The sequence below is a fragment of the Mandrillus leucophaeus genome, unplaced genomic scaffold (genome assembly GCF_000951045.1).
Source record: "Mandrillus leucophaeus isolate KB7577 unplaced genomic scaffold, Mleu.le_1.0 Scaffold442, whole genome shotgun sequence".
Taxonomy (NCBI): domain Eukaryota; kingdom Metazoa; phylum Chordata; class Mammalia; order Primates; family Cercopithecidae; genus Mandrillus; species Mandrillus leucophaeus.
Window position 1 is genome coordinate 242,483 of NW_012104721.1, and position 18,983 is coordinate 261,465.

At 41.5% G+C, this 18,983-nt stretch overlaps 1 protein-coding gene across 3 annotated transcripts in view; it reads left to right on the forward strand.

Moving 5' to 3' along the window:
* Nucleotides 1-18,983, forward strand: part of TAMM41 (TAM41, mitochondrial translocator assembly and maintenance protein, homolog (S. cerevisiae)) — a 60,837-nt gene that overhangs the window by 8,122 nt on the left and 33,732 nt on the right. For all 3 annotated transcript variants that reach the window (XM_011994110.1, XM_011994111.1, XM_011994109.1), the window contains exon 4: nt 8,918-9,068. In XM_011994110.1, coding sequence (XP_011849500.1) covers nt 8,918-9,068 — 151 coding nt within the window. The remainder of the gene's footprint in view (nt 1-8,917; nt 9,069-18,983) is intronic.

The following is an 18,983-nucleotide window of genomic DNA, read 5'->3' on the forward strand; positions in this document are numbered from 1 at the left end:
GCTGGACCTTTCAGGCCCGCCACTCCCACCTTCACAGAGGGAAGAAGGGCTGGAGATTGGGCCAATCACCAGTGGCCAGTGATTTAATCAGTCATGCATAGGCAGTGGAACCTCCATAAAAAATCAAAGGGGTTCTGACAACTTCTGGGTTGGTAACCACATCAAGGTGCTGGGAGGGTGGTGTGCCCGGAGATGTTGTGGAGCTCCACACCCTTCTGCTACCCCGTATCTTACCAAGCATCTCTTCCATTTGGCAGTTCCTGAGTTGTGTCCTTTATAATAACCAAGTACATGCAAGTGAAGTGCCTTCCTGGCTGGGCACAGTGGCTCACACCTGTAATCCCAGGACTTTGGGAGGCCAAGGTGGGTGGATCATTTGAGGTCAGGAGTTCAAGACCAGCGTGGCCAACGTGGTGAAATCCCATCTCTACTAAAAATACAAAAAAGTTAGCTGGCCGTGGTGGTGCATGCCTGCAACCCTGGCTACTGGGGGAGGCTGAGGCAGGAGGATCACGTGAACCTGGGAGATGGAAATTGCAATGAGCCAAGATTACGCCACTGTACCCCAGCCTGGGTGACAGAGTGAGACTCTGTCTAAAAAAAAAAAAATGCCTTCCTGAGCTCTGTGAGCCATTCTAGCAAATTATGAGGCCAGAAGAAAGGGGAAGTAGCCCCTATCCCTTTCTAGTAAACAATCATTGTACAGGCCACCTGGACTTGTGATTGGTGTCTGAAGTGGGGGAGGCTTGTGGAACTGAGCCCGTAACCTGTGGGATCTGACTCTGACTCCAGGTAGCTAGGGTCAGAATCGAATTTAGTTGTAGGACAGTCAGTTGGTGTCTGGAGGGCTGGATAATTGGTTGGTGTGACACCCATATTTGGAGTCAGAGGTGCTGGGAGTAGAAGCCAGGTCGCAGTCCACTCTCCCTCCTGCTGCCCTCCCACTCAAGATTCTCCAGTGACTGCATTGGGCTCCAAGTTGACTCATTTGGGCTGGGGGAGGGTGGCAGAGGAGGTGCCTAGTGCCTCAGTAGAGCCTTTCTCAGCACTACCCAGTCACCTTGTCTCCTAGGACATGTACCATGGAGGCACTGTTTGTCCACTGATGCATCCCAAGGGCAGTGCCTGGATCGTGGGATGCTTCAGTAACCTGCGAGTAAATGAATGCACCAAGTAGTTATTCCAAGGGACTGGTGTTCCCATCCCTTTTATTCTCTTTCTCAGGCCAGTGGTGATGCCTTCTCTATTGTCTTAGCTCTTTTGGGACACGGGTAGAGGAGGCTATGGGGAGTAGACTTCTCCTTGGGCTTCAGTAGAAACAGGAAACAAACACAAAACAGGAAAAAAAAAGTGGGAGAGAACTTAAACTTTTAACAAGTATTTGCAATATCACCTTTCTTCTTTTTTTTTTTTTTTATTTTTCAGATAATCAGTCTGTGTTCTGAGAAGGGGTCTTTCCACAGTTTGAGAACTATGTTAAACAGTTACAGTTGCTAATCTCACACTTCCTACTATAAGGAAGATTTTCATTGTGTGTGAGAGGGTCCCAGGCTCCACAAGAGGGCGGTGGATTGTTCTCGAGTGTCTCCCCTGACAGCGATGTGCTGCTTCTATAGCTGTCTACGGGAAAAATGACAGATTTCCATAGCCTTAGCTCACTGATTTGTGTCATAAACATCTCTTTATTGACGTGCATGGGCTGTCAGGATTCTCCTGCCTTGCACCTGGGCTTACAGTTTTGTAGTGTAGCTCCTTAAAATGTCCAGAAACACTTGATCCGGGCAGGGGTTACACAGGTATATGCATGGACAAATTTATCAAACTGTACCCTTAAGATCTGTGCACTTCACTGTAACTTTTACTTTAATTAAAAACATTTTTAAAGTCCAGAAATGATAGGCTTACTGAAATTTCATATCTATACAGATAAATTTCTCATTTCTAAGTTGGATGACTAGTAAAGCTCATAATTGAGCAATTGGAAATTTGTAAATATTTTATTTCCAAGGGTTTTTTTTGTTTGTTTGTTTTTAATATGCAAAAGATGGGCCAGGCACGGAGGCTCACGCCTATGATCTCAGCACTTTGGGAGGCCGAGGTAGGTGGATCATTTGAGGTCAGGAGTTTGAGACCAGCCTGGCCATCATAGTGAAACCCCGTCTCTTCTAAAAATACAAAAGTTAGTCAGGCATGGTGGCACATGCTGGTAATCCCAGCTTTTCAGGAGACTGAGGCAGGAGAACCGCTTGAACCCAGAAAGTGGAGGTTGCAGTGAGCTGAAATTGCACTACTGCGCTCCAGCATGGGTGACAAAGCGAGACTCTCTCAAAACAAACAAAAACAAAATATGTAGCTTGATGGACATCAAATTAGAAGCCGTGAGTCATATTCAGTCCTGCCACCCATTAGCTGTTACATAAACTTGGGCATCTTGTTTTATCTTTCTGAACTTCAGTTAATTTATCTGTGGAATAAAGGTCCACAAAGGTGTTGAAAATTGGAAGCAGGGCCGGGTGCCATGACTCATGCCTGTAATCCCAGCATTTTGGGAGGCTGAGGCAGACAGATCACTTGAGGCCAGGAGTTCGAGAACAGCCTGGACAACATGGAAAAACCCCATCTCTACTAAAAATACTATAATTAATTGGGGGTTGCGGCATGCCCCTCTAATTCCAACTACTCAGGCTGCTGAGGCAGGAGAATCGCTGGAACCTGGGAGGCAGAGGTGAGCTGAGATTGTGCTATTGCACTCTGCACTCCAGCCTAGGTGACAGAGTGAGACCTAGTCTCAGAAAAAAAAAAAAAAAGAAAAGGAGTATTGCAAGCAGGGTAGTAGTGCTGGGAAGAACGCAGTGTTTCAGAATCCAACAGATGTAGGGTTAGGATCCCAGCTCTGATGCTTGCTAATATTGTGACCCTGCACCACTGGCAGTTTCCCTAAGCCTCAGGGTGTTTGCATCTATAGATGAGTCTGATGGCGCTGACCTCAGAGGGTTCTGAAATGCCTGGTACTTAGTAGACACTCAGAAAATGGTCTTTCCCTTCTCTCTGTGCCTTTGCTTATCTCAGTTATTTTGAGATAGAAATTGAATGTTAAAATGTTATATTATTCTTTGCATTACACTTTATGTTTAGAATATTTCAAAATTTTAAAAAAGGCTTTAGAAACCAGAAATGCCATGAAATCTCAGAATGTAAGCACTGGAAATGACCTCAGGTTTTATCTAACTGTTATATCCTTGTAAAACAAAAACAGCAATTCAAGACAAGTAGTAGCAGCCATGCTCATATCATGCAAAACTCTGCATTTCTCAGCTGACTTGGAGAAGGAAATGTTACTGATAGCAATGATTATTTTCTAAGGCTTTTTGTGCTTCTAGTGCAAGAAAATTAGGGTATCATAAAATCATTTGAAAGTGTTGAACATATTTTTTTTTAATTGAGAATGATAAATGGGCAAATTAACTCTCTCTTCCACCTTGCTCCCAGTTTTCAACATGTGGAAATCACTGTTAACCAGAATGATAAAAATTTTTAAACAAACTACCACTTATAATGATAATGATTTTAAACAAACTGCCACCTCTAGGTGGCAGCAAGTATTAATCAGACTTGATAAACAAATCTAATGAAAAGAGGGTGGTAGTATTTTGGACAAGAAAGTTGGGTAAATATCTTAAGAAAGAATTATGAGAATATGAGTATGAATTCTTTATCTTTATGTGTTTTAAAAGGAGTCACATTAAATTATGTTGTCTAAAGCCCCAGAATTGTCTTGCATCTTACAAATTGAAATAGAATTTCTCAATCACTAACAATTTAAGTCTTTAAAAGGAATATAGACCAGGCACGGTGGCTCACACCTGTAATCCTAGCACTTTGGGAGGCCGAGGTCGGGGAATCACCTGAGGTCAGGAGTTCAAGACCAGCCTGGCCAACATGGCGAAACCCCATTTCTACTAAATAATGGAAAAATTAGCCAGGCATGGTGGCGCACGCCTGTAATCTCAGCTACTAGGGAGGCTGAGTCAGGAGAATCACTTGAACCCAGGAGGTAGAGGTTGCAGTGAGTTAAGATCATGCCACTGCACTCCAACCTGAGTGACAGAGCAAGACCCTGTCTCCAAATATATATATGAGTATCTTGCTTAAAAAGATGGACTTTCTGGGAAAAGTTAGAGTGTAAGTTAAATTTTTATCATACTTTACCATTAACTTATCTCATAATTGATGTAATACCCTAATTTTATTTTCAGTACAACCTTAAGTTTCTGAGTTTATTAATATTTTCCCAAGTAAAAAACCATGGAATTTAAAGTGTTTAATATAGCATTGTGACCAATCTTTTTTTAAGCCAAGAAACCTCTCAAGTAATAATTAATGGTTACTTTCCTAGTTAACATAATTTTGGATATTTGTATTTTACATTGTTTTTAGTGTATAGATAATTGTGCTTGAGTTTTTAAGGCATTTATATTGACATGCAGTGGTTTTTTGCCACCTTGTTAAGAGGATTTTAATTTATTTAATGTATTCGTTGCAATATATTTTGCCTTTTAGTAATGTAGCTTTATTTAATTTTAATTTTATTTTTGCAACAGGTGTTGCTTTGTCACTCAGGCTGAAGTGGAGTGGCATGAACACGGTTTACTCAACCTCCCGGGCTCAACCAATCCTCCCATCTCAGCCTCCTGAATAGCTGGAACTGTAGGCACATGCCACCATGCCCAGCTAATTTTTGTATTTTTTTTTTTGTGAAGATGGGGTTTTGCCATGTTGCCCACATTGGTCTTGAACTCCTTGGCTGAAGGGATCCACCTGCCTCAACCTCTCAAAGTGCTAGGATTACAGGCGTGAGCCCCCATGTATGGCCTATTTTTTAATAACAGCTTTGTTGAGATAAAATTCACATACCATACAGCTCAACCATTTAAAGAGTACAATTCAGTGATTTTTACTATATTCACAGAGTGCAACCATCACCGTATTGTAGCTTTATTGATTAATTTTTTTGTGTGGGTAGAAAAACCCCCAGTGGTATAAAAGATCCCTAAATTGGGAGTTGGAAAACCTGGCTTACTAATTCTGGCTCTGCCCTGCTATAAGCAAATGTTTGGGCTGCTAGCGTTTGAAATGCACAGATTGAGCCATTCATTTCTTTATTCAAAAGACAACTGTTTCTTCTCTGTGTATGCCAAAGGAATTTTTTGAAATGATACCATGTTGCTTGTCCTCGAAGAGCCCAGAGTCCAGCAGGTAGATATTGAGTAAGGTTTCATCCAGCTGTAATGTTCAGTGTTTCTTCTTCATCCTTAAGCAATGACTATTTAGAAGAGTTAAACCTCCTGGTCGTTTAGAATGGAACAGTTCTGGTGGACGGTTGAGTATTTGAACAGTAGGTAGGGCTGTGGTCTTTGTGATTAAAATTTCACTCTTTGCAATTCAAGTAGTCTCTCCTTGTGACAGTTTTAGAGGAGCCCACATGTGACTTTCTCTTTTTTCCTGTCTTGAAAGGTACTCACAAATCTCTCCTTTGAAAGTCCCTTTAAGCAATGCCCCTTTCTCTCCAGTAAAGATTTTCCTCCCTGGCAGTCGTGCTAATGTTATCTATGCAGTTCAGGTTGGGGCATTCCCAGTAAGATACAAACAGCTATTCACAAATCTGAGCACTTTCTTCTTTTCCCAGGCCTCTCTGGCAGTGTCCCAAGAGTTCACTGGCTTTTCACTCTGAACAACAAATAACAGTGCTGCTGAGACAAGTTCCTAGTTCACCTTTCGTTGAAGAACCAGATCAGCACAGTAGCAGAATCTTCCGAATTGACATTTTTCCTTTGAGTAAGGATGCTTTTATTTTCACCCTCTTAACCTTAAATAGCAGACTGCTTTCCTACAGTCTAGGTAGAACAACTTCCTTGGAGAACAAGTGGTATTTTGTTAACTAGGAAAATTTCCCCAAACTTTTCTTTGCATCTTTGAGTTGTTAGCGTCTCAAAATAGCTCCTAATTTCACTGGGTTTCTAAGCCATCAAAAACAGAGGTGAAGGATTATTGAGAAGGATGTGTGATGAATGGGGATGAAGAATGGGAATGTGGAAGTAAAGAGACATCACAGAGTTGTGGAAAGAGCACTGGGTGAATCCTGGAACTGGATCCCGATCCAGTTTGCCACTAGTCTCTTGGAGAAATCGTTTAACCCCCTCCAGGCCTAAGTTTTCTGTCAGTAAGAGGAGGCAGTTGCCCTCCTAGATTAATAATTGAGTATGGAATACAGCCATCCCTTGGTGTCTATGGGGATTGGTTTTAGGACCTGCCCCCACCCTCAGATTCACGTCTCTGATATAAAATGGCCTAGTATTAACATATAACCTATGCACATCCTCCTGTGTATTTTAGAGCATCTCTAGATGACTGGTAATACCTAATACTGTGCTTAGACATCACGTCATTCACCTGCCTTCAACATACCAATTGGCCTGTGGTGGCAAATTCTACATTTGCTTTTTGGAAGTTTGTGGATTTTTTTTTTTTTTTTACCCTGAATGTTTCCCATCTGTGATTGGTTGAATCCATGGGTGCAGAACCCATGGATATGAAAAGCCAACCGTATAAGGTTTAGGAAAGTTATTCAAGGAATAAGCATAGGTGTTTTTATAGGACCTTAAAATTTGTTTTAATCATCTTTCAAGATAAGTTAACCAGAATAGAACCATAAATCAATGCATGAGAATAATTCAGAATATTCAGAGCTGAATTTGCCAAGTAAAAGGGTGTGATCCTGATTTTTGTTGCCAATTCATTATGCAACTGTAGGCAAGTCATGTTCCTGGCTGGTCATGGGTTACTCTCTGCAGATGATTGCAGTAATGCTGAACTCACCTAAGGACTGAAAGGCTTAATTAAGGTCCATTAAGTCCTCAGAATAGTAAGGGAGGGAGGGGGTAATATTGAATCAAGTGGCGTACCTACCATATATGATGTTTGTATGTTATAAATATTCCCTTAGAAAAAAGTAGGGAAAAAAGGTAAAAGAATTTAGATTCTGAAGCCTGATTGATAAAATAGTAGTTATGTGTTTTATAATACTGTTTTTTACAATTAGAAGAGAAGAAACTATGCCTTGGGATACTGCAGCATTCTCCTCTTTCTTTGCTTTCTGATATTTATTTTGCAATTTCTCATAGTGTATCTTTTATGTGCCATCTTAATTTTGTCAAAAATCATCTGTATTTGACAAACAAAAGGCAACTTATGCCCTGTTTTCTAGAATAGGTGAAAAATGTGTCTATAGTACCCATGATTTAGAGATGGTAGATACATTTTAGACATATGGGAGTCTTTATTAGGGACTTCTAGACCCTTTCTTTTGTGTAGAAAGTCAGTCAGAAACAGTATGATGTTTTAAAAAGATTATGGTGGGAGTGTAAATTGGTATAACCACTCTGAAGAGCAATTTGACAGCAGTAAGTGTACACCTTAGAGCAGTAATTCTCAAAATGTGGTCCCTGGGCATTAAGAACATGTTAGAAATGTACATTTTTCAGCCCTCACCCAGGCCTCCTGAAACAGAACTCTGGGAGTTGCATCCGATAATACACATTTTAACAAGTCCTCCAGGTGATGCTAATGCTAGCTAAAGATGAGAACCCCTGGCCCAGAGAAGCTCTTGCCTTGTGCACTGAGAAGCGCACACAAGGAAGCTCATTTCACTGAAGGGTTTGTGTGCAGTAACTCACTTGATCTTTCTAGCAGCCTTATGAGCTTGATTCTGTTATTTACCCCATTTTACTGATAAGGAATTATGCCCATAGTCACAGAGCTAGTAAGAGATGGAGTTGGGATTTGAACACATCTCTTAACTACAGTGCAGTCTTTAAAAGAATCTTAACTACAGTGCAGACTGGAGCTCTTAGTATTTTTTTTTTTTTTTTTGAGACAGAGTCTCACTGTGTCAGGCTGGTGTGCAGTGTCATGATCATGGCTTACTGCAACCCACTGCAGCCTTAACCACCTGGACTGAAGCTGTCTTCCTACCTCAAACTCCTAAGTATCTGGGACCACACTTGTGTATCACTGTGCCTGGCTAGGTGTTTGTTTTTTTGGTTTTTGTTTTATAGAGATGGGGTCTCACTGTGTTGCCCAGGCTGGTCTCATGCTTTGGCCTCCTAAAGTGCTGAGATGACAGGTATGAGCCACCACACGCAGTCACTCTTTGTATTTTAATGGATTCGCGGAAAGTCTCAGATGGAAGCTTCTACTCTGTATTGAGGAGAAAATTTCTTTACGAGCAAAGCAGTTGCTAGTATTCTAGGCACTTTACATTTATTATTATAGTCAATCTTTGTGACAGTTCTTTGATGCAAATCATTTGCCCAAACTCACATAGCTGGTAGGTACCTGGACTTGAGCCCATACCTATCTCTAAAATCCATTCTTTTTCTACTGTAGCTAGTTTTCTTTCATTTTTCCTTAGTCAAGTTCAAAATCAGTGTATCTAGAAATTGTGAAATAGAGCATGAACTTCCTATGTTAGATGTGGTCCAAGATTACAGATGAGGTCTAAATAAAGAGGTAAAATGCCTCTGTCGACTAAAAAATTAAGGGACAATAGTGAGATTATAAATTTAAAAATATTAAAGTTTCCAAAGGACTTTTACTCTTTTTCTAAACCTATGATGCGTTTCCTCATGTAAGAAGAATATTTGTTTTCTTTGGCATTTTGATCCTTTCCTGTGTCATATGATTTCTTTGACCTTGGCATAAAACAAGGAGATTCTAGGATTACTTATTAGAGGAACAATTTTGTGTCACCTGAACCAATATTCCAAGATCTTCAGTGGGAAGAGTTTGAGATAGTTCCAGTACATGTGTAACCCATGCTTGAGCAATGCTTTTCTTCCCAATGTTCTACCTCTTTCAGGTGAAAATTATCTCAATGAATGAGGATGTCAGTCTTAGATCAGCCCTTGATAGAAATCTGAAGAGTGCTGTGACCACTGCTTTCCTCATGCTCCCCGAAAGCTTTTCTGAAGAAGACCTCTTCATAGAGATTGCCGGACTCTCCTATTCAGGTTAGTATGGTTGCTGCCCAGATGTTCTGCAAGGAAGAGATTTATATTTGAAGACTGCAGATATCCTGTTCTCACTCGGCACTGGAGCTGCTACAGTCTTAGTTGTAAATCACATCACCTCATGTGGTTCCGGCACTAACCTCGTGATTTGCCTCCCTACGTCCCAGGTCCCCTCTCCACATCTCCACGCTTATTGTCCCAGGGTAATTTTGTTGTTGTTGTTAATTTTTATTTTGAAGTAATTTCAAACTTAGAGAAAAGTTTCAAGAATAATACAGAAAACTCCCTATGCCCTTTTCCCGGATTCGCCAGTTTTAGCATTTCACCGTATTTGTTTTCTCATTCTTTCTGTATCAGTGGTTTTCAAACTTTAGCGTGTATCTGAGCAACCAGGAAGTCTCAGGTTAAAACACAGACTCCTGGGCCCTACCGCAGACAGTTGATTTAATAGGTTTGAAGACGGGCCCAAGAATTTTTATTTTTAGAAACAAGTTCCCAAGTGATGCCCATGCCCCTCCAGGGGTCCCACTTTGAGGACCACTGTTTTCTCCATATGTGTAAACATACTATATATATGTATTTTTTCTAAACCGTTTGGGAGTAAGTCACACATATTATGTCCCAAACTGAGAGGGTAGAGCCCCTGGCCCCTCACCCTCACTGCAACCAGAGGAGCCCCCATCTATCTGTTTACTGTAGTAAGGTTCCTTGTAAGATTTCATTTTCAAAACAAGTGGTCTGCTACTTTTTTAAAAGTCTGAAAACCACCATCTTAAATAAATATAATCTTTCCCGATTTTTAAGTGTAAGTCAAAGAACTTTATGCTTAGAACATTGGAAAAGCAGTTTAGTCTCTGAATCCCAGTACAGACAGATAAGATTTCATGGAAATTTTAGAGACCTTAGAGGTTTTGTTCTTCCATTCTTCCCTAAATTCATCTACCATGACTACGGCTGTATTTGCAACACTGTAGAGAAAGGCATTGAAGCGCCTTTTTCTCTGGGTGCTTCCAGCTTCACCTGGCAGCCTCCCTGCCTTCCAACAAAAGACATAGGGGCAAAGAGTGGCGTGGCCCCATGCCAGAATGAGGAGGCCACATGCACTGTGTGAGCAAAGGGAGTCACTTTATTACAGTGATTCCCTTCCCATACTCCCCTGTGAAAAATGATGGAATGGAAGCCTTTTATGAAAGCTGACTTGGTGGGAGAAGATGCAGGACTGTTCTCTACTCTGCCCCTACCACTACCAGTCCTCCATTTCTTCCCTTCTAGTCAACATCTTCATAGCGTTGGATGGATTCTGGGAGTTCCTTCTAAATCCTGAACATTACTAAGGAAATTTACCAAATTTCTTTTTGAGCTGCTTTCACCTCTTTGAAGACTCCTAAGTTAGCCTTCAGGCTGCTACCAATTTTAGCTGATTTTTGCTGGAACTAGAAGAGAGTAATGAGGGTAGAAAATGACATAGGCTCTGTAGGTAGATCTCTTTCATAGGTATGAGACCTACCCCAGGCAAAGTGTTGAAAGGCACATTTTCTTCCTGACTTTCATAGGCTTCTGAGAACCCAGTGTCCTAGAATTGATCGGTTTCTATCCCTTGGCAAACCACCGAAATCTCCCAAGCCCTGAGAATATGCCAAAATTCATATTGTCTGCTAATCTCATTTTTATTTAGAGCTTTGACATTGTCCATCTTTTTCTAGTTGTGAGATTATGTATGGTCCCTAATCTGTGAAGTTCAGTATTTTTCCTGGGAGTGTGCAGGAGAAGGAACAGAAAAACCTTGTCTGTCCATGTTGTTGGACAAGTGCCTGGTAGTAATTACTTCGGCAGAGGCGAGATCGGTATTACTTGTAGCAATAACAATCCTTTACATTTTATACAGTATTTAAGGACTACTTTAACTGCCCTGAGGTCAGTATTATTCTAAATGACGGGTGAGAAAAGAGTAGGTGGAGGATGAGAAGCTGCGAACTGGGAAGGAGAAAGCTTTGTCTTTTCTTGTTTTTTATTTTTATTATTTTTCCTCCACCCACCTCCTTTTTTTCTCTCTCTCTCTCTTTTCTTTTTTAAGACTGATTCCTAACCCAGCCAGGTGTGGTGGCCCTGTAATCCCAGCAGTTTGAGAGGCCAAGGCAGGCAGATCACTTGAGGTCAGGAGTTCAAGACCAGCCTGGCCAACATGGCGAAATTCCATCTCTACTGAAAGTACAAAAATTAGTCAGACGTGGTGGTGCATGCCTGTAATCCCAGCTACTTGAGAGGTTGAGGCAGGAGAATCACTTGAACTGGCGAGGTGGAGGTTGCAGTGAGCTGAGATCATGCCAGTGCACTCCAGCCTAGGTGACACAGTGAGACTACGTCTTGTGTCTCCAAAAAAAAAAAAAAAAAAAAAAAGCTTTCTAACCCTTTAGTTTTTCTTAGAAGTTAGCATTTAAATGAACAGGAAAGGAGCACCAAATGCATTTTAAAGGGTCACCCTGAACTTTGTCATGTAAGTACAACTATTAAAATGACAATTTTAGGCAGTGGTCCTTGGTTTAATATTTATTAAGCAAAACAGCATTTCATACCCTAAAGAACTGCAGATGGAATTTCTGCTCTAAGGAGCTTCACATTAATAGCATGCAGTCACAGTGAGTCAGTGGTAGACTTGAAAAACAACACGTATGAAAAAGGCAAGAAGGGTATGAAAGAACATGGTGTGTTTAGAGAGAAAGCAGTAGATTGATGTGACTGAAGTCTGTGGCTTAATGGCAGGGAAAATAGCATTTATTATTGGGTGCCATGGACTACTCTCAGTACTTTAAATTTGATAGCTAGTTTAATTCTCACAACAACCTTTTGATTTGGGTGCTGTATCATTGCCCCATTTTACAGATGAGAAAACTGAGGCCCAGAGTGGTTCCCTGTCTAAGGGCACTCATCTGGTGCATGATGGACAGTTTGAATACCAGCTTTCTAAAGGTATTTGAACCTTTCTTTCTTGTGTGTGGTTTTATTTGTTTTTCATTATTTTATTTCCTGAAACACAAGCTTGAATCTTTCTGAGCCCCCAGTTTTCTTATTTGTAAAACAGAGATAACTATCTCACAAAGAAATTTTCAATGAGATAATACATATAATAGCTTCCAACATCTGTTTTTTTTTTTTTTTTTGAGACAAGGTCTCGCTCTGTTGCCCACCCTAGAGTGCAGTGGTGAGATCACAGCTCACTGCAGCCCCGACCTCCGGGGCCAAGCAACCCTCCCACCTCAGACTCCCAAGTAGCTGGGACCACAGGTGCACGCCACCACAGCTGGCTAATTTTATTTATTTTGTGTAGAGACAGGGTCTCGCTATGTGCCTTGGCTGGTCTGGAACTCCTGAGCTCAAACAATCCTCCGGCCTCGGCCCCCCGCCCCCGAGTGCTGGGATTATAGGTGTGGGCCACTGCGCCTGGCTGCCTCCAGTATGTTACCTCATTAATAGTCAGTGTTCCAAAAATGATTGCTGTTGTTATTATTTTTATGAATTATTGTTGGTCACATGGGTTTTCCTCAGGTTGAGACACTGTTGTTTGCTCAATCATCCAGTGATTGATAGACACTTAGGTTAGCTCCATTTATCACTGTTTTATTAGCAACACTGCTGTGAATCACTTTGTACAGATTACTTTTGTTGGGGAAGGGGCAAAGGAGTCACTGACTTCCTTGGATGTGTTCTCCAAAGTGGAATTATGTTGTCAGCTGTAAAAATTATAAAACTTGTTACACAGACAAATAATGCCTGTCAAAATTTGCGGGGTGCTGTGGCTCGCACCTGTAATCCCACCTTCCAGGCTGCAGTGAACTATGATCACACCACTGCACTCTAGCCTGGGCAACAGAGCCAGACCCTATTTCTTAAATTAAAAAAAAATTAGCTGGGTACTTAGATGGGTTGAAACATTGACAGCCCCCTTTCATGTGGCTGGTTAAGGTCCTCAAGGGATGAAAAACACCTTCAGGCACTCTCCTATGAGAGAGAGAATGGGCTTCTTTCATTGCCAGATTGTCTGAACACAGCCTCAGCTACTTCTAGGAATAAGATGAAGCAGTGAGGAAGTTGCCAGTTGAGTGATTCTTGGGGAAAAAAATTTAACAATTAGTGCCAGCTCTCTAAAGTGTGGATTCTGGATTCTGGTAGAAGCCAGTAAAGAAACGTTTTCTCTGGAGTGGAAGCTAGTAAGATTTATTCTGTGGCGATGAAGCCATCTGAAACCTTACAAGCAGTGTGGTTGGATCGGCGTATGGGAGCTGACTGCCTCAGGACTTTAGAACCCTGCTTCTCTGTGCCTCAGCCGGAACTCAGGGTACTCAGTAGTCACTTGCTAATTTCTGAGAACACAGCACTCCTGAAGGGATAGAAGCATGAATAATACCCAACCTTTTTAGACTAGTACCCTGTGTCAGGTATTATAACATTCATTCAGTCCCTGAAATTTACAAACTAGTTATTATTGCTTCCATTTTTCATTTGAGGATACTGATGCCCAGAGAAGTTGAGTGGCTTGCCCTGAGTCTCATAGCTCGTAATTGCCCAGCTAGCATTTGAACCCAGGCAGTCTTCTTCCTGGAATGCTTGCTCTTAACCCTTTACTGTTCTGAAAGGTCTGTGGTGGTGGGCGTCACTCCTGGTTCACACTTGGGTCAGTCCTTCCCCAGGACCCACTGGGTCACACCTCCCTCCTCACCCCACCCCACCCCAGTGGGCCTCAGTTCTGGCTTATCATAGAGGCCTTCCCTGACGCCCACTGCAACTCCACCACTCCCTGTATCTTTCCCTGTTTTTGTTTTCCCCATAGCAGGTTCCATAGTCGGCTACACTGTATCTTATTGTTGGTTGATTGGTTGATCTTTGGTCTTTGTTCCACTACTGAGGATGTGGAGGGAAGGAATTTTTGTCTTGTTTTGCTCCTTCTGTTTGCATGCTTCCAATAGTACGTACGTTACATGTACTAGGTGCTCAGTAAATATTTGATGAGTAGATTATATTGCTTCCTTCCTGAACCAATATAGTGAACCTGATCCTGCCTATTGCTCCCTACTTTTGTATTTTCTAATGTATAGAAAAGGAAGGCTGGGCATGGTGGCTCATGCCTGTAATCCCAGCACTTTGGGAGGTGGAGGCAGACAGATCACTCGGTCAGGAGTTTGAGAGCAACCTGGCCAACATGATGAAACCCCATCTCTACTAAAAATACAGAATTAGCCTGGTGAGGTGGAGGTTGCAGTGAGCCGAGATGGTGCCACTGCACTCCAGCCTGGCAACAGAGTGAGACTATCTCAAAAAAAAAAAAAAAAAAAATTAGCCAGGTGTGGTGGCGCGCATCTGTAGTCCCAGCTACTAGGGAGGCTGAGGCAGGAGAATTGCTTGAACCCAGGAAACAGAGGTTGCAGTGAGCTGAGATCATGCCACTGCACTCTAGCCTGGGTAACAGAGTGAGACTGTCTCAAAAAAAAAGTGAAAAGGCAGCTAACAAAATGGAAGAAAATATTTACAAATCATGTAACTGATAAGGGACTAGCATCCAGAATATATAAAGAATTTTTAAAATACAATGGAAAGGCCGGGCACAGTGGCTCACGCCTGTAATCCCAACACTTTGGGAGGCCAAGGCTGGTGGATCACTTGAGGTCAGGAGTTCAAGACCAGGCTGGCCAACATGGTGAAAGCCTGCCTCTACTGAAAATACAAAACATTAGTTGTGTGTGGTGGTGTGCAGCTGTAATCCCAGCTACTTGGGAAGCTGAGGCAGGCGAATAGCTTGACCCCAGGAGGTGGAGGTTGCAGTGACCCGAAATCATGCCACTGCACTCCAGCCTGGGCAACAGAGCAGGACTCTGTCTCAAAAAAAAACAAAACAACCACAACAACAGAACAATGAAAAGACAACCCAGTTTAAAAACAAGAGAAGGATTTGAATAGCCATTTCTTCAGAAAAGGTATTCAAATGGCCAGTAAGCACATGAAAAGTTGTTCAGCATCACAGGTGTTAGGGAAATGGAAATACCAGTCCAAATCACAGAGACGCCATCGTACACCTGCTACAATGGCTGTAATAAAAAAGAAAGGCAAGAACAAGTGTTGAGAATGTGGAGAAATTGGGACCCTCATACACTGCTGATAAGATTGTAAAGTGGTACAGCTGCTTTAGAAAAAAGCTTGGCGGTTCCTCCAAATGTGAAACATAGTTACCATATGACCCAGCAGTCCTACTCCTCTATGTCTACTATGAGAAATGAAAACATATGTCCACACAAAAACTGGTACATAGCAGCGTTATTCATAATGAATCGCCCAAAAGTGGAAATAACACAAATGTTCATCAACTGAGAAATGGATAAATAAAATTGGTGCATCTGTATATTACTTAACCATAAGCAGGAGTGAAGTACTGATAAATACTACCGTGTGATGACCCTTGAAAACATTTTGCTAAGGTCATAAAAATAACCCCAGATAGTATATGATTCAATGTGTATAAAATGTCCAGAATAGACAAATCTGTGGCGAGAAAGTAGATTAGATCCAACCTGGATCTCCATTGTCTGGCACAGCTCCTGGTACTTTGTAGCCAGCCAAATATTCACTGAACCAAAATGACAGCAATGTTTCAGTTCGGGCTGGGGATGGGGAGTGAAGGGAGATGGGGAGTGATCACTTAGGAGTATGGGGTTTCTTGGGAGGAGGCTGGAATATTCTAATATTAGATTGGACAGATGATTGTCCAACTCTGTAAATAGAATTAAAAATACTGAATTATTTACTTTAAATGGATGAATTACATGGTATGTGAATTATATCTGAAAAACAGTCATGAAAATGATTATTATTTTGCCATATCAATATCCAGTTTGGGCTGCAGTCCTTAAACACTACCACATAAAAATCTGCACTGAAATGATCTTTTTTTCATACCCTTTGCTGCCTGAGGTAGAGCCTATATCTGGACAGGTTGAGTATCCCTTATCTGAAATACTTGGGGCCAGAAGTATTTTGGATTTTGTAATTTTTGAGATTTTAGAATGTTTGCACATATACAATGAGATATCTTGGGGACGGCCCAAGTCTAAACACGAAGTTCATTTATGTTTTATATACACCTCATACACATCGCCTGAAAGTGATTTTATATGATATTTTTAATAATATGTGCGACTCACTGCATGAGGTCAGGTGTGGAATTTTCCACTTGTGGTGTCATGCCAGTGCTCAAAGGGTTTCAGGTTAGGGGGCATTTTGCATTTCCGGTGTTCAGATTAGGGTTGCCCAGCCTGGATCTCCATTGCCTAGCACAGCTCCTGGTACTTTGTAGCCACTCAGATATTCACTGAACTGAAATGGCAGCAGTCTTGCAGTTAGTTCAAAGGGAGAAAAGTTAGCTGGTAATTATCTCCAAGACCCACTGCTTCCTCTACCCTCCATCCTTCAACTATGCTATATACATATCATAAGTAGTATCTGTTTTACTGCTTAAAAAGCATTCTCTAATACCTTAACTCTGGGTTCCCCAACCCTTGGGAACCCCCTGTTAGGAACCAGGACGCACCGCGGGAGGTGAGTGGTGGGCGAGCTTCATTTGTATTGACATCCAATCTCCGTCACTTGCATTACTGCCTGAGCTCCACCTCCTGTCAGATCAGCAGCTGCGTTGGATTCTTATAGGAGTGCAATCCCTATTTGAACTGGTATGTGAGGAATCTAGGTTCCTGGCTTTTTATGAGAATCAAATGCCCGATCTGTCACTGTCTCCCATCACCCCCAGAGGGACTGTCTAGTTGCAGGAAAATAATCTCAGGGCTCCCACTGATTCTGTATTATGGTGAGTTGTATAATTCTTTCATTATATATTACAATGTAATAATAAAGTGCACAATAAATGTAATGTGCTTGAGTCATCCTGAAACCACTGTCCCCTGGACCCACATCCATGGAAAAATTGTCTTCCACAAAACCTGTTCCTGGTGCCAAAAAGTTTGGGGACCGCTGCCCTAACTCATTAAATCTGAAAGCAACTTTGTAAGGTTACTATGATTGTTAAGCCATTTTACAGAGAAGGAAACTGACTCAGAAAGTTTAAGTAACTTAACCTCAGTCACCCTGGGACGTTGCCAGACTTGAAAGCCAGGGCCTTGCTGCTGTACTGTGCAGCCCTTCACATCTGCACACTTGTAATAAAGTCCCTGACTGCTGGCTGCATGCCTGAATCACAGGGAAGGCCACCTACAGGTGGCTTACAGGCCTTGGAGTTTGTATCATTTCAAGGTCAAGGAGAAATTATCCTTTTGGATGCCTGTTGTACTGTACTGGCAGTTCTAGAGGCATAAAATAAAGTCAGCAGTCAGTTTTAATCCATTGCTGTTGTTTTGTTGCAAACAAATCTCTGAAGGTAAGAAAAATTGATTGTTATGATCAGATGCTGGTTCATGCTGTGCCCATGATTTTATTCATTTTGTTCTGAAGAAATGAGTCATAAGCCCATTTGCTTCCTATCCCCTGTGGCTAAGCTAGTTCAGTTGCACAGCAGTGAGAGAAATTCAGTTCTGCACACATTTATTAATGTGTGTGTTCCCTGTGCCAGGCAGTGCACAAGGAGCTGATGCAGACATTAAAAAGCCCCAGTCCTTGTTCTCCGAGAGCCTGGAGTATTTTCTAGGTCCTTTAATCATGGCATGCAATTGTTCTTTTAGGGGGAGGATTTGGATTGTAAAACATAATTCTTGATATTTTAAAATGGTAAATCCTTCTCTCGGAAAGTGACTCTAAAATTGAGGAACTTTTTGTTTGTGGAATGTACAGAAAGAAGGAATGACACAAATATTTAGAACTCAACAGTTTCAGAAACTGATCTTTCACTTCAGGGCCAGCCTTGTTAGAGTCAGCATTTGATGACATTTCATCTCTTCAAAGATAATGGAATCCATTTTTATACACATAAGGATTTACACAAGTTGAAAGTTAGCCACCTCTCCATTCACATTTGTCAAGTCATCATCTGTGCATCCCATGAATTTGTTTTAAAATGCTGGAAAGTAATATGCCAACATTGTAGAAGTGAGGGAAATGGAGGGAAATTATAAGAGTAAAATCATCACCTAAAATGTCACTGCCCTAATACCGGGAGGCAGTTGGACCTGGGGCATGTTACCTTTTCACCTCCATCTCCTCATCTGTAAAACTGAGAATAACAGTACCTATTTTATGGATCTTTGCCATGACCAAATGAGATAGCATATTAAAGCACACATACAAAAACCCACAATAAATGTATTTTATTAGAGCAAAAGTAAGCATTTTTATATAGTCCCTTTGTCCTGTTTTTCTCATTTTTTATGAAGTTTTTTTTTTGTTTTGGTATGCTTAAAAAAAAAAATTATATAGAGACAGGGCCTTGCTATGTTCCAGCCCAGGCTGGTCTCAAACTCCTGAGCTCAAACGTTCCCCCGGCCTTGGCCTCCCAAAGTGCTAGGACTACAGATGTGAGCCACCACTCCGGGCCTGTTATACTTTTGTATCTTTGTTTCTTACTGCATGTTATTAAATGATCACTTTCCATCTTGTTGGGTGTGATTACTGTCCGTGATAGTAACAGTATGCCATCATAGTGCATCCTTTCCCCTCTTGTTGGACATTTGGGATGCTTTCAATATTATAAATAGTGCTTCAGTGAGCAATTTTATATATGTAGTGTATTTTCGTGGGAAACCTTAAGCAGGTTTCTTAATCTCTGTCTTTGTTGCCTTGTATGTGAATGGGGATAGAATCCTATCTACCTGAGAGGAGAGCTGTGTGTATGAAATGAAGCAATACCACAACGCACTTGGCACAGTGGCTGGTATTTACCAGATGCTCAGTAAACGTTACCTCTTACTCTGTGTTTCTGGCTTATTT